At 45.4% G+C, this 14,694-nt stretch overlaps 1 protein-coding gene across 2 annotated transcripts in view; it reads right to left on the minus strand.

The window, feature by feature from the left end:
* Positions 1-6,275: 6,275 nt before the first annotated feature.
* Upf2 (UPF2 regulator of nonsense mediated mRNA decay) overlaps positions 6,276-14,694 on the minus strand; it is a 103,739-nt gene continuing 95,320 nt past the window's right edge. For both annotated transcript variants that reach the window (XM_052157737.1, XM_052157738.1), the window contains one exon: positions 6,276-7,549. In XM_052157737.1, coding sequence (XP_052013697.1) covers positions 7,540-7,549 — 10 coding nt within the window. In that variant the 3' untranslated portion in view covers positions 6,276-7,539. The remainder of the gene's footprint in view (positions 7,550-14,694) is intronic.

The raw sequence follows: 14,694 nt of genomic DNA on the forward strand, positions 1-14,694 counted from the left end.
ATGGAGACCTTTGAGTGCTGGAGACATGAGAGGACAAAACTGTGCTCTTTTTTTCCCCTCTTTATTTCTAATTATTTGCCAACCCTTCTCAAGGAAGCCTGGTAAAGCCCTATCTTTACAATTTCTAGATGTCTTAGCATTTTACTGGCCCACTATCTACTGAAAGAAAAGGCCTCCAGCCTGTGGGGTTTCAGGGATCTCCAGCTTTTTAAGATATAGCTTGGGGGCTGGAAAGATGGCTCAGCAGTTGCGAGCACTGACTGCTCTTCCAAAGGTCCAAAATTCAAATCCCAGTGACCACATGGTGGCTCACAACCACAACCATCTGTAATGAGATCTGCTGCCCTCTTCTGGGGTGTCTGAAGACAGCTACAGTGTACTCACATATAATAAATACTTTTTTTTTTTTTTTTTTTTTTTTTTTTGGTTTTTTGGATTTGGTTTTTTTGAGACAGGGTTTCTCTGTATAGCCCTGGCTGTCCTGGAACTCACTCTGTAGACCAGGCTGGCCTCGAACTCAGAAATCCACCTGCCTCTGCCTTTGCCTCTGTCTCCCAGAGTGCTGGGATTACAGGCGTGTGCCACCACTGCCCAGCTATAATAAATACATCTTAAAAAAAATAATAAAGATATGTCTTGGATCATGCCAGTTCTGACTCTCAGAAAACCCTCCCAAAGTGGTTTGGACTAATAGTCCCATTTTTAATTTTCTTTTATGATTAGATTATTATATTTATTTATTTATTTCTTATTGTGGGGGATGGGGGGGGGCTACATCACAATGCATGTATGGAGGTAGGAAGATTTCCAGAAATAGGTTCTTTCCTTCTACTATCTGGGTCCCTTTCCTTCTACCGTCTGGGTCCCAGGGCGTGAATTCTGGTTATCAGTTGGGCTCTGCAGCAAATGCCTTTACCTGTTGAGCTTTCTATCCCTATAACAGACTGTTCTTGCCTGGTACTTTGGAGGGCTCAGGAAAAAAAAGTGCCAGTACCTTTGTGGATATGGAAATCATAGACTGGACACACCACATTTTTCTCCATGATATTCATGTAACTATCAGCCTCTGTTATTGGGTAGCAGAGATGTAGGGGGTGGGGGGTAGGAGGTAGGGAATAAAAGGTTTGTGTCCGCCAATCTCTGAGGAAATGGGAACATTGTTTCTTCAGTTGACAAGGAGTCACAACTTGGCCCAGCCTAGCTTCATCCAAAGGATACATATTGCTACTTGCATACTTTTCCATGAACTACAACCAATAGTTGCTGGTTGGCTCTGGCTGCCAGGTCTAAACCTAAGGTTGAATATGCATATTTGGTTTATGAGACCCTGAAGGACGCGCAGCTTGCTCCGCCCACTCTGCACGAGTGCTATGAGGCACACAGACACAGAGGAAATGGTACACCTGCTCACACTGACGGCTCTCAGACTCTGTGCTGAACCCCAAGCTCATTGCCCTATTAACGTTCTTACGTAATCCCAAGTCATCCCCAGTTTAGAGATGAGACACCTGAAGGTTGGAGGCCAGTAACTCCAAAGTTATGAGGCCAGCGTTGGAGCTGATACTCAGTCCATACCTAGAGCAGCCTTGGCTACCTGCTTCTTCCTTTGCTCCCCTGAACGTAGAAATCATTTCTCTTGCCTGTGGGCTTCCCTGAAGTTCTAGTCAGAGTAGCTCTGAGGCCTGACTGTCACAGTTCACGGCAACAGAATGCTGCTCGCCGCCTATGAAGATGCTTCTGCCAGCACTGATGCCCACAGACTGTACGTCATCATGGCCACGCCACCATCCAGAATTAGTGTGAACTGGAGAGACAGACCCGTGCACTTGGCTTCTATTTTCCAAATTTTTGAACTCAACTAGTCAAGGTAAACTGGACAGGAAGCTCGAGGAACCTAGGAACTGGGAAGACCACCCTTTCTTCTTCTCCTTCTCCCCTGTCTCTTCCTCTTTGTGTGTGTGTGTGTGTGTGTGTGTGTGGTTAAAGGCATGTGCCACCACTGCCTGGCCAGGCCACCCTTTCTTTCTTTTTTTTGGGGGGGGGGGATTTGGTTTTTTCGAGACAGGGTTTCTCTGTATAACCCTGGCTGTCCTGGAACTCACTCTGTAGACCAGGCTGGCCTCGAACTCAGAAATCCGCCTGCCTCTGCCTCCCAAGTGCTGGGATTATAGGTGTGCGCCACCACTGCCTGGCCAGACCACCCTCTCAAACCAAGGAGGACAGCAGCAAGTGGGCATGGCGTCCCTGCTCTTAGGGATTGAGCACATTTCCTCAAAAGCCAGAGTCTAGGAGGGAGAGCATTGCAGGCAGCTTGTGTCTCTCCCTACACTAGGGCTGTGCTGTGTCTCCGCCATAGCTGGGGAGGCTGGGCGGGCGAGCGGGCGGGCTACCCTCTTACACTGAAAAGAGAGGATGGCCAGGTTTTCTAGAATTGGTATACTGGGCCTGGCAGTGGGTGGCACAAAATCCCAGCACTACGGAGGGAGGCAGAGGCCAGCTTGGTCTACAGAGTTCCAGGACAACCAGGGCTATACAAAGAAGCACCTCAAAAAACAACAGAAAAAGCAAAACAAAAAAGGTAGTACTTGAACTTAACCTATCGATAAGCTGAGAGACAGACACGTCTTGCTGGATATACCCCGCTGGCCTGGGACTCTCCATCTTCTTCCTTAGCCTCCCACGCTCTGGGAGAGCAGGCCTTGAGGGGAAGTAGGGATAGGCGAGGCTGAGGGCAGTTTAGATACTCAGGGCAAGCGGTGCCACACACAGAAGTGAGCAAGACACAAAGTGAACTTCTTCGGCTGGAAGGCTGTCCCAAGCGCGGCACAGAGCCTCCTGTCTCTCCACCTGCTTAGTCATCTGTGGCCCTGATAGCACCTCAGTCCCTGGTAGGCAGGAGCACCGTTAGACCCCACTCTCTGTATCCCCACTGCCTGCTCTAGAGATCAGATTCAAACACTAGCTGTCTTGTTTTCCATCTGTCCCCAGTATTTATATCCGTGAATCTTAACATCAACCTGACAACATAACCTAATTCATATGTGAAGCGGAACATAAATACCTCTTACATAACGGAGTCTACAAAACTTAAAAATTGCCTGTATTTTATATTAGCATAAAGTCAAAAGCACCAGTCTGATTGCCTCAGGGCCAGTGATACAATGAAAGGTTGTTTAGAGTTGTTACAAAAAACATTTGGGAATTTTAGAAAAAAAGAAAAAAGAAAGTTAGAAATGAGACTCTAGCTATTTATTTGGGAAGCTTCGCATCTGAAATTTTGAACTAGCCGAATGGAGAAAGCATTCTTTCTTTGGGTAGTTCACAGGAATCCTGGATCACAGGGATCAGATTACAGATGCAGAGTCCCTTGGATAGTTTGCTTGGCTGCAGTCTATTAAGCCAGTGTCTGCACCTAGCTGTGGTGGTGCCATGAGCTCAAAGCTAGCTTTGGACAGAACAAAGTCTCAGAACAAAACAAACCCCTCACTCAGATGTTCTGTTGCCTAAGACAGGACTGGGACGGTGGTTCACTGGTAGGGCTTGTATCTAAAGTGGATGAGAATTCCCAGTGCCACCAAAACCCAGAATGATGACGCCGTGTACCTGGGAGGATCCGAAGTTCTATCTATCTATCTATCTATCTATCTATCTATCTATCTATCTATCTATCTATCTATCTATCTATCTATCTATCTATCTATCTATCCATCCATCCATCCATCCATCCATCCATCCATCCATCCATCCATCTATCTATCTATCTATCTATCTATCTATCTATCTATCTATCTATCTATCTATCTTTCTACCTACCTACTAGTTTATTTATTTGACTTTTAAGACAAGGTTTCTCTGTGTAACAGCTCTGGCTGTCCTGGAACTTGCTTAGTAGACCAGGCTGGCCTCAAACTCATAGAAATATGCCTGTCTCTGCCTCTTGAGTGCTGGGATTAAAGGTATGCACCACCATGCCTGGCTCATTCTTTTTTTTTACCAAATTCAAAGAAAGATTGGGCTCTGTGTCTTAAAGATTATATCTATACACACATATATATGCATATATGAATGTGTGTGTGCATGTGTGTGTATGTGTGTGTGAGAGAGAGAGACAGAGAGAGAAAGAGAGAGATGGACATAAAAAGGTCATGTGAGAACACAGTGAAGCAGCAGCCTCATAAGGCGGGTCTCCAGAGAAACCAACTGTGCCAACGCTGGGACACACAGCTTCCGGAGCTGGAAGAAACCCACTCCTTTAAACTGCACGGTCACAGTAACAAGAGTAGTCTACTGCGAGCATGAGTGGTGAAGAGCAGAGACTATTTCTGCCTGCACTTACTTGTCAAATGTCCAAGTATTCCTGAACATCACTTTATCCTTACAATCCTTATAATAATCGTCTTCGCTTTAAGCAAACTCAAATTCTCTTTTAAGGAAATAACACGCCAGTCTAGATAGCTCAAAGTTAAGCCCTAATGTGTAGACTTTATTTTTTTAAAATGTATTTTTACTTTACGCATATGGATGTTTTGCTTGCATGTGTATCTGTATACCAGTTGTCTACCCATTACGGTCATAGGCCTAGGGGCAGTTTTCCCCAACCACTCCCAACATTTCCATCTACAGACACAGAGTCCCCATCCTATGGGGAAGGAGACACCTCCCCTTTGAATAAGGCTAGGAGAGAGGGGTGACCCGGCACAAGCCAGGTGGAGCCCTGGAGGGACAGGTGGCCTCTGGTCACTTCTCCGTGTCAGGACCCAACCCAGTAGTGCTTTGATTAAGCACTCTCTTGAGCTTTGGTGTTTATCAGATACCCTGGGATTGGAGTCACAGAGTTGTTGAGCACCCTGTAGATGCTGAGACTTGAATCTGGGTCTTCTGAAAGAAAAGCCAATGCTCTTAACCACTGAGCCATCTCTCCACCGGAGAGTACAAACACTTTAAAATCACTTCCAATGGGGGCCTGGGGCACATTTCATTTCTTTTCTGCCCTGAGGTTTCTCCTTCCAGGTAGAGATCTTATGTACAGTTGCGGTTGTTAGAAAGCCAGGGGTGTCTCTTTTACCACTGGTAAAGTATTCTCAGCTCTCTAGCACTTACTCCCTTTAGTGAAATTCTTTGCTGTTTATAGTAAAGATGCCACGATTACTGACCCTGAGTGATTAGACTCCACTTGCTAACCCTGAGTGACAAGATGCCTCCCAGGATGGCTTCATCTGCTGAGTGGACGCTTCCCTCCACACTCATCTTTATTCTCTAGGGTAACACTAGCTTGTTGGGCTGGTATGATTGGTAGAGCAGGGGGCTGATATGGCAGCCCTAACTTTGGTTATTCATGGTACTGAGGTTGCCACTGAGTGACACCCCCAACTCTGATACGGGGCTCCTTTTCTTCTTTCCTTTCCCTCCTCCACCATCTTACCCTTCTTTGTTCTTCCCACCATGTAGTACCAGCTGGCTGCTTGGTTTTAAGCCAGTCAATTCTGCAATGACCCACGTATATAAGGGCATTGGAGGGAGAGAGGGAGATAGGGAGGGAGGGAGGGCTGAGTCTGACAGTGGGATTTGTGATCATCTGTTTATCTTTGGCAGATGTGGGGAAGGGGGAAGACTAACTTAGAACACTGGAAGGAAGTTCATCCCTCTGTCTCATTAATACTTCCCTTTTTTTTGTTTTTTGTTTTTTTTTTTTTTGATTTTGGTTTTTTGAGACAGGGTTTCTCTGTGTAGCCCTGGCTGTCCTAGAACTCACTCTGTAGACCAGGCTGGCCCGGAACTCAGAAATCCACTTACCTCTGCTTCCCAAGTGCTGGGATTACAGGCATGTGCCACCACCGCCCAGCTTCATTAATACTTCCTAAGAGATGCAACACAGGAGCTGGGTCAGATCAGGCAAGAACTTTACTACTTGGTTTTTAGAGACATCATTTTTGGTGCATGGTGGCACACACCTTTAGTCCCAGCACTTGGGAGACAGGGAGGCAAATCTCTAAGAGTTCTAGGTCTTCATAGTGACTTCAAAGGTCCACAGAATAAGTATATATAGCCAAGGCTATAGGAGACTCTGGTGTTTTGTTTTGTTTTTCCTTACTATATAGCTCAGGTCAGTATAGCACAGGTGCTCCAATTTGTGATCCTACCTCGGTAGTGAGTTCTGGGATTACAGTCATGTACTACTGTATCTAGCAGAGAATATTTTTTTAATAAAGCATGAAGATAACTCTGGATGATACTAATTGACCCACTGAAAAAAACCAACCAAATAAAACAAATCATTCCAAATCCAAATTACAACACTTTATTGCAGCATCGGCAAAGGTCAGATTTCTGAAGCTGGTGAAGATTGGGCAGCATTTCCATGTGAAATGTTACAACTTTACAAGTTTTGTTTCTTACTGAAATCTACATGCAGAAACTGAAACATGGTAAAAGAAAGATGCAAAATAGAAAAAAGATGTAATCAAGTTGTAGCATACAGATGTGTTCTTTAACTAAATTACTATGCCTATTGGAAAGCAAATGAAAGATACCTATCCTAATAAATTAACAGACTGTCAGAAACAGACTAAGAACCCTCATTTCTATTGGGGGAAGGGGAACAAAAAGAAACGAAAACAAAAGCAAAGTAAAAGCTCTACTTGTTTCCATATCTGTTTAGACACAGAGGCTGTAAACCCATGAAGGTCAACAAAATACTCTGATCCGCTTCTTGTTGGCCTTCGGTCTTCTGTGACATGCTCACTGGCACCGTTTGTTTTCAATGATACTTACAATGGGCTCAACTCTATCCCCGTTCTTAGGCTGGTATCAGACCTTCTAAACCATCTGCATTAATTAATGCTTTGCATATTAACAGTCTTCACAGTTTCTTTCACTCTAATAGGCAATTTTACATCACTGACTGATGGTTAACACAGGTTTCTCTCCCTCATCCCTTGCTCCTCTTGAAACAAACTCCTTAACAAAACCTTTCCCGGTGGCTTATCTGGCATTTGGATATCTTTCATCATTTTGTTGTCCTGCATGTAAGTTTTTACTAGAAGATTTTACTGCTTGCTCTATACTTTTCTACTGTAGTCCTGGAGCCCCCAAGTGTATCTTCTTCCAACATGGGATGTTCAATTCAGAGACACTGTAACTTAAATCAAGTTTAAAACTCAAGTTCATTTCCCCCATACCATTCCCATCTCAACTGTTTCTTCTCCGGCTCAGTCACCGCATGGACGCTCTTCTTGGTGAAACTGCTCAGGAGTCAAGTGAACCTTCTCATTTCTTGACTGCCATTCTCAAGAGAACATTAACCCTCACGTGATTTCCATTACAAAAGGCCTTTCTGCCTTGTCTGGAAGCGTCGGCTTGTTCCGGTGTTGGCAGAGGCTGGTGTTTCTGCCTCATGGCCCCAGCCTGTCCCAGGTTTAGATTCGCAACTCTCTAGACCGACATGCTGAGATGTGTCCGCTGCTCTCACTCAATTGCTGGAGGACTCCACTATCCACAACATCAGATACAGGACCTAATGAAATGACACGTGCTGCTGGATCAACGTCTCCTAAGGGACAAATAGGATGGCGTTAGGAACTTTACCACATGGGCAGGAAAGTGTCAATCATCAGCAACCGCTATGCAGTCAGTGTGTCTTGAAAATCTATATGCCCGTCGTTGGAGGCACGGCTCCTATACCTTGTCTTCAGCTAATTTCCTCGCCCACCCCTCCCTCTCCCACACTTCTGATTTGGTCATACATAGCCCACCATGGCTTTGTACTTACTACGTAGGTAGCTGAGGATAATCATGAACTCCTGATCTTCCTGTCTCTGTGCCCAAGTCAACAGATTATAAATAGGCATGCACTCGCTGCCTGCCATATTTGGTCCTCTACAGCTATTTCTAAGATGCTAAGAAATGGTTTGTGAGTCACTGACTTGTGTATCACCAAAATGTGTATCAATAATATGGTGAAGTCCAACCTCTAAAACATCAGACTACAATCTTATTTGGAAACAGCTGTTGATAGATGCAATCAAGACACGGTCATGCTGGGATAGGCTGAGCTCTGAACATGATATTGTTCTTACAGAAAAAAGAATGGATTCAGTCATGTAGCCAGAAGAATGCTCTGTTAAGACAGACACAGACCAGGGTGATGTGTCTCTAAGCTATGGAACTCCAGCAAGCTCCTGGAGGCTGGGATGCTTGGACATGTTCTCCATAGCTCCGAAGAAATCGGCCCTGCCTCCCATGTCCTGCCTCCAAAACTGAGAAGACAAACTGCTGCTGCTAAAGCCACTCAGGGCAGGCGAATGAACTGCTACACTGGTTTAGCATAGTGGAAGAGGACACACCTAGCTGGGTTATTTACCCATCAGTGTGGGTGGGGAATATAATGAAAATTGTAAGCCAGCATTCCTAGCTGCTTAAAAAGATGAGATGGGAAACTAGGCCAGGGAGCACTAAGTCAACCTGGCAGTACAGCAAACACCCTGTCTCAGACCAAGGGGGGGCAAGATGCACTCAGTAAATAACAGATACGCACACATCTGCAAAGTTCAGAGAGCACTGCAATAATGCCCAAGAAACAGAAGCATCCAGGCATCAGTGTCAGCACTGGCTGACGATGCCACAGTGTCAGCTTTCCAATACTGACGGAACTGCAACTTGCTCTGCACTACAGGAAAATATACAGAAAAAACCTACAAAATAGTTTTACTTAAAGCATATTACCTCATTCAAGGTAAATGCCTATAATTCTCTAAAGGACTGAAGTTTTAATTTACATTCTTTCTTTTCTTCTTTGTGTAGCCCTGGCTGTCCTGGAACTCAACTTTGTAGACCAGGTTGGCCTCGAACTCAGAAATCCACCTGCCTCTGCCTCCCAGAGTGCTGGGATTACAGGCGTGCACCACCACGCCCTCTTATCAACTCTTGATTAAGTCTATCAAATCCCTAGGCAAAGATATTACAACTACATCAGTAATCAGCCAGGAAGTAAATTTCACCTTAACTGCCATGCCACGTCAGGAATATTAATAACTGGCTTTAAAAAGAATCCACCATCTCAAGAATCGATCTGGAAGCAGTTTCTCAGGTGTCTACCTCATGGGCACAAGGTTCCCCCCTTCACAGAGAAAACCCCTTACCACAGCACACTTAAGATACCTGATGATGCCACATTCTTCTATCAATGCTATCTTGGAGTAAAAAGCAAAGAAAATAAATAGAACCTAAACTACCAGAAGATTCCATTCTGTAATTTTTTTCCTCAAATAACTATATTTCTTCACTTAAAATTTAAAATTTAAAGTCAGAGACCACTTGCTACTCCAAATGACTTTATATATTTGTCTTCTCTTTTACAATGTTTATTCCCGCATATATATTTAAAGTGTTTACTAGACTTTATAAAGGGCCTTTAAAAAGACTTTTGTGACTTTTTGCCTGCATGCATGTATTTATGAACCATGTACATCCCTGATCTCATGGAAGGTAGAGGAAGGGGTGGGAGCTCCTGGAAATGGAGTCACATAAGGTTGTAATGGCCACTGGGTGAAATGCAAGTGCTCAGGAGGAGCAGTGCTTGTCACCACAGAGCCATCTTCCCAGCCACATGCCCCGCCCGCCCGCCCTGCCCCTTTTGAGATGGTTTGGAATTTGCTATAATCAAAGCCAGGCTTGAACTCACAAAAATAACACCTGCTTCTGTCTAGCTAAGAACTAGGATAAGTGTGTGCCACCATGCTGGGCTCAGAGGGTTGTTCTTAAAAATGATGAGTGTGCTGCCTAGTCTTATGTCACTTGGCACAAACTAGAGTTATGAAAGGAGGGAACCTCAACTGAGAAAATGTCTCCATAAGATCCAGCTGCCGGGCAGTGGTGGCACACACGTGTAATCCCAGCACTTAGGAGGCAGAGGCAGGCAGATTTCTGAATTCGAGGCCAGCGTGGTCTACAGAGTGAGTTCCAGAACAGCCAGGGCTGCACAGAGAAACCCTGTCTTGAAAGACAAACAAACAAACAAACAAATAAAAACAAAAACAACGACAAAAAAAGATCCAGCTGTAAGGCATTTTCCTGATTAGTGGGTGACTGGGGTGACCCACTGTGGGTGGGGCCGTCCCTGGGCTGGTGGTCCAGAGTTCTCTATAAGAAAGCAGGTTGAGCAAACTACGAGGAGCAAGCCAGTCAGCAGCACCCCCCCCCCCCAGGCCTCTGAGTCAGCTCCTGCCTCCAGGATCCTGCCCTGACTTTATTGATCAACAGCAATATGCACGTGTAAGCCAAACCTTTGGTCATAACCCTAAAAACAAGCTGGCATCGTGTACTGAGGTACTGCTGTGACAGCCTGGCCATGTTTTTGGAGGCTGTGGAAGGACCTTGGAACTCTGGGCTAGCAAGCCGCTCAGTGTTGAGGGCTGATGGGCTGCTCTAGGGGAGCTCGGAAGACAACACTGTTCAAACAGGACAAGCCATGGCACACACTTATCCTAGTTCTTAGCTAGACAGAAGCAGGGGACATTTCAGATGCAAGTTTAAAGATTCCATTGGGGCCATTAGCTCTTAAGATTCTGTGGTTCTGGTTAGCTGGGGCTGAACAATCAGCTGTGATTAACAAGATACCAGAGCTATTAAAGTGGAGTTTTGCTGGGATACTCAATGCTGGTCAGCTGGTGCTGAGAATCAGTGGTGATTAACAGACCAGCATCAATGAGGTGGTATCTACTAGGAAGTGTTTCCTGAGAGCACAGAGAGGCTTTGTTCCAGAGACAGACATGGTTGGACATTGTGTTGGCAGCAGAACTCAGCAGATTAAGAGTCACTCAGGTGAGCCGGGCAGTGGTGGCGCACGCCTGTAATCCCAGCACTCTGGGAGGCAGAGGCGGATTTCTGAGTTCGAGGCCAGCCTGGTCTACAGAGTGAGTTCAAGGACAGCCAGGGCTACACAGAGAAACCTTGTCTCGAAAAAAAAAATCCAAAAAACCAAAAAAAAAAAAAAAAAAAAAAAAAGAGTCACTCAGGTGGTACTGGCTTTGACCGCATGAAGGGGTTATAGAGAACAGCTGAGGCTTGGCACAGTGAGGTTAGAAGAGGCCATTACTGAAGGTGCAGGCCTAGGAATGAAGGGGTCATGACGAGGCTGAGGCTGGCACCATGAAGAGAGCCTCTGAGCCCAGTGGTAGCAGAGGACCCCTGCAATTTTGGAGATGCCAGCACCATACGATGACCACCAAAGACACAACAGCACTGGACTGGAGCCCTCCAGAGCCCAGAAGACAAGCTGTGTGCTACAGAGGGCAGAGTTGGAGAAGTGGCCCAAGCCCTTTGGTGTTTAGAAGATCAAGACACTGGACACAGTACTGTTTACACAGTTGTTTTGTTTTGTGACTGTGCCCTGGTTCTTCCCTGTTGAATTACATACTTGGAATTATGTATTTTAATTTTTACGGGAATCCACAGATAAAGACTCTGACTTTTAAAAGAGATTTTGGAAGGAAGATTTTCTAAGGAAGATTGAATATTTTAAAGAGACTGAAATTTTAATGTGTTTAAATTTTTAATGACTATGAATCTTTTAAAGGTATTTATGTCCTTAATGTGAGATCTTGGGGATGAATAAAAGAGGAAAAGTGGTTTAACAGTGATGTGTTTCTGTGTTAAGTTGACAAGGGGTCAGTTGTACTGGCCAGTTTTGTGTGTCAACCTGACACATGCTAACAGTCATCAGAGAGGAAGAAACTGAGTTGAAGAAATGACTCCATAAAATCTAGTTGCAAGGCATTTTCTCAGTGCTCAGCAGGGAGGCCAGCCCATGGTGGGTGGGGCCATGCCTGGGCTGGTGGTCCTGGGTTCTGTCAGAAAGCAGGCTGACAAGCCTGTTACTGAGCATATACCCAAAGGATTCTCCACCCTACCATAAGGGAGGGCACTTGCTAAATTATGTTCATAGCAGCTTTATTCATAATAGCCAGAAACTGGAAAATGACCTTGATGTCCCTCAACTGAAGGATGGATAAAAAAAAAAAGTGGTATATTTACACAATTCCTTAGCTGTTACCAAATAAATAAATAAATAAATAAATAAATGGCTCTGAGTGACGTGCTACAATAACCATGCTACAATCCAGAGCCCAGAGAGGCTAAGTAACAAGGAGGTCTTAAGAGTGGATGGATGGATCTTCCTGGGAAGGGTAAACAGGTTTTTGAGGGTGGACAGGGGGTGGGTGGGATCACGTTGGGGGAAGGAGGAAGAGAATACTTCGAGAGATAACTGGGAGTGAGGTGGAACCTCCACGGACCGTGTGAAGGTGACACTAATGAAGAGTCCTAGGAATGGGGACACAGCCTAGACTAGCCATCCTCTGTAGCCAGGCAAGGCCTGGAGGGATGGGGACACCAACCCAGCACAAACCCTCTGGCTTACGTTTGTCGTGCCTGCAGGATGTGCTGGGACTAAAGCCTAGCATAGTTGTCATTAGAGACACCAGAGAGACTTCATCCTGAAGAAGAGCGCCACAGGCAAGTACCAGTCGGAGCTCAGAGTCCTTTGAGGAAGACGGAGGACAGCAGGAGCCGAGGGATCAGGGGCACTACAAGAGCGTCCCATAGACATGGACAGAGACCATGGAGCCTGTCTGGGTCTGACCTAGGTCCTCTGAATATATATTATGGTTGTGTAGCTCAGGGTTCTTGTGGGCCTCCTAACAGTGGGAGCAGGGGCTGTCTCGGTCTTTCTTGCCTGTCTTTGGGACCCTTTTCCTCCTACTGGGTTGCCGCTTCATCCAGCCTTAATGTGAAAATATGTGTCTGGTCGTAATAGAGCTTGTTATTTGTATTTGGTTGATGTGCCTGGAAGGCTTGTTCTTTTCTGAGGGAAGAGATAGGGGGAGGTAAGGAAGGAGAAACTGTACTCAGGATGTAATATTGGAGAATGAGAAAAAAACAAATAAAAGAAAGCAAGCCTTTGCATTAGCTCTGCCCACAGGTTCCTGCCCTGATTTCCTTTAGTTATGAACAGCAACATGGAAGTGTAATGCAAATAAATATACCCTTTCCATCCCAACTTGCTTTTTGGTCATGGTGTTTTGTTGCAGCAATAGAAGCCCTAAGTAAGCCAATGGATAAGTTGCTTTTTTTTTTTTTTTTAAGTTGCAGTCTTCAATAAAACAGGCCAAGGAGGGGAGGAGACAGAGAAGAAAAAGAAGTGAGTCAACAGATGTTATTCGGCTTCTGTGAGATGCCAGGGAGTAAGATCCTCAGAGGAGATATAAGAAAGAACAGTCCTGCCTCTACAGCAACCTTCTGTGGGAAGAGACAAGCTAACAGGTATTAAGCAGGAAGTGCTCTGTAGAATACATTGAGTCATGGCAGCATATCTTTACTGAGGCCAGTCTCAAGAATACCAAGGCAGGCCCTAGAGAAGGAACAGAATTACCCGGGGTTGGGGAAAAGTAGGATATGGCTCCAGAATGAGGGAGTTAGGAACACAGTTAATTAATAGGCCAGCTTGGCTGAGACTTGCATGCGAAAGAACATGCAGAAATGTTAAGGAAGTTGTGTCATTCAGACATTATCCTATAAGCTCAGCATGAGGGGCCACTGAAGGGCTGTAGGTAGGAGGCTTCACAAGGTCAGCTGGCAGACTGCAGAGAAATTAACTTATTATTTAGACAATTATTAATTAGAATTGAAGGAAAGAAATGAGTCAAACCCCAAACCTCCTTTTCAGTGTGCAGATAGGGCTAGCAATGCTGGCATTAACTAAGCCGTAGAACACAGTGGGACACGGGGTTGGGTCAAGGCATCATCATGTGAGGTTTGTCTCAGACACATGGAAACTCAAGTTCAAGTTAATCGGTAAGAGTTCTTGATAGCAAATGGAGCGCGGCAGGGATGAACTATTTACAGAAAATAGAAGCCTAAGGCTGAGGGCTGAGTCCACGGGACAAGGACATCTGTACTGTCTATTTGTGCTCACAGAGTTAAGTGGGGTTGGAGAGAAAGGAAAAATCAGACTCCAGCAGTCGGAGAAACTGAGAGAAGAGTACATCAGGAAAAGAGAGCCAGGTGTGGTGACATATGCCTTCAATCCTTGGAATCAGGAAGAAGACGGAAGCTGATCTCTCAGTCCAAAACCACAGAGCCACTACATGGTGGAACCCTGTCCTAAGAGAGCGGGTAGGGGACTGCAGAGATGGCGCAGTGGTTTGACGCACCTGTTGCTTTTTCAGAGGACTCAGATTTGATTCCTAGCACCCACATGGTGGGTCCTAACTTCAGGTTCAGGAAATCCAGGGAGGCCTCTTCTGACCTTCTCAGGCACCAAGAATGTATGTGGCACACAGACATACATGTAGGCAAAACACTCGTAAACAGAAAATTAAAAGTGTAAAAAAAAAAAAAAGAAGTCTCCGAAACCAGAAATGGAAGCTTCCGCTGTGAGCCTGATTCAGTGAGGACCCACGGCTGCGAGGGCGCCCAGCGAAGCAAGCGTCAGCACAGTGGCGCAGCTCAGTCCCGGTTTCCTATGGGCAACTCGAAGGGAAACGGGACGATGCTGACAGAGAGTTAGGGAAGACTGAGAAAGGCACACACATGGTCATATCTATTTCTCCGCATGCTATTTCCGTTTCCTACTTCCTAGGAAATACTTCATATTAAATCTCCCACGTTTTTTTGTTGTTGTTGTTGTTGTTTTTAAAT

Source organism: Apodemus sylvaticus, chromosome 14 (assembly GCF_947179515.1).
Source record: "Apodemus sylvaticus chromosome 14, mApoSyl1.1, whole genome shotgun sequence".
NCBI lineage: Eukaryota > Metazoa > Chordata > Mammalia > Rodentia > Muridae > Apodemus > Apodemus sylvaticus.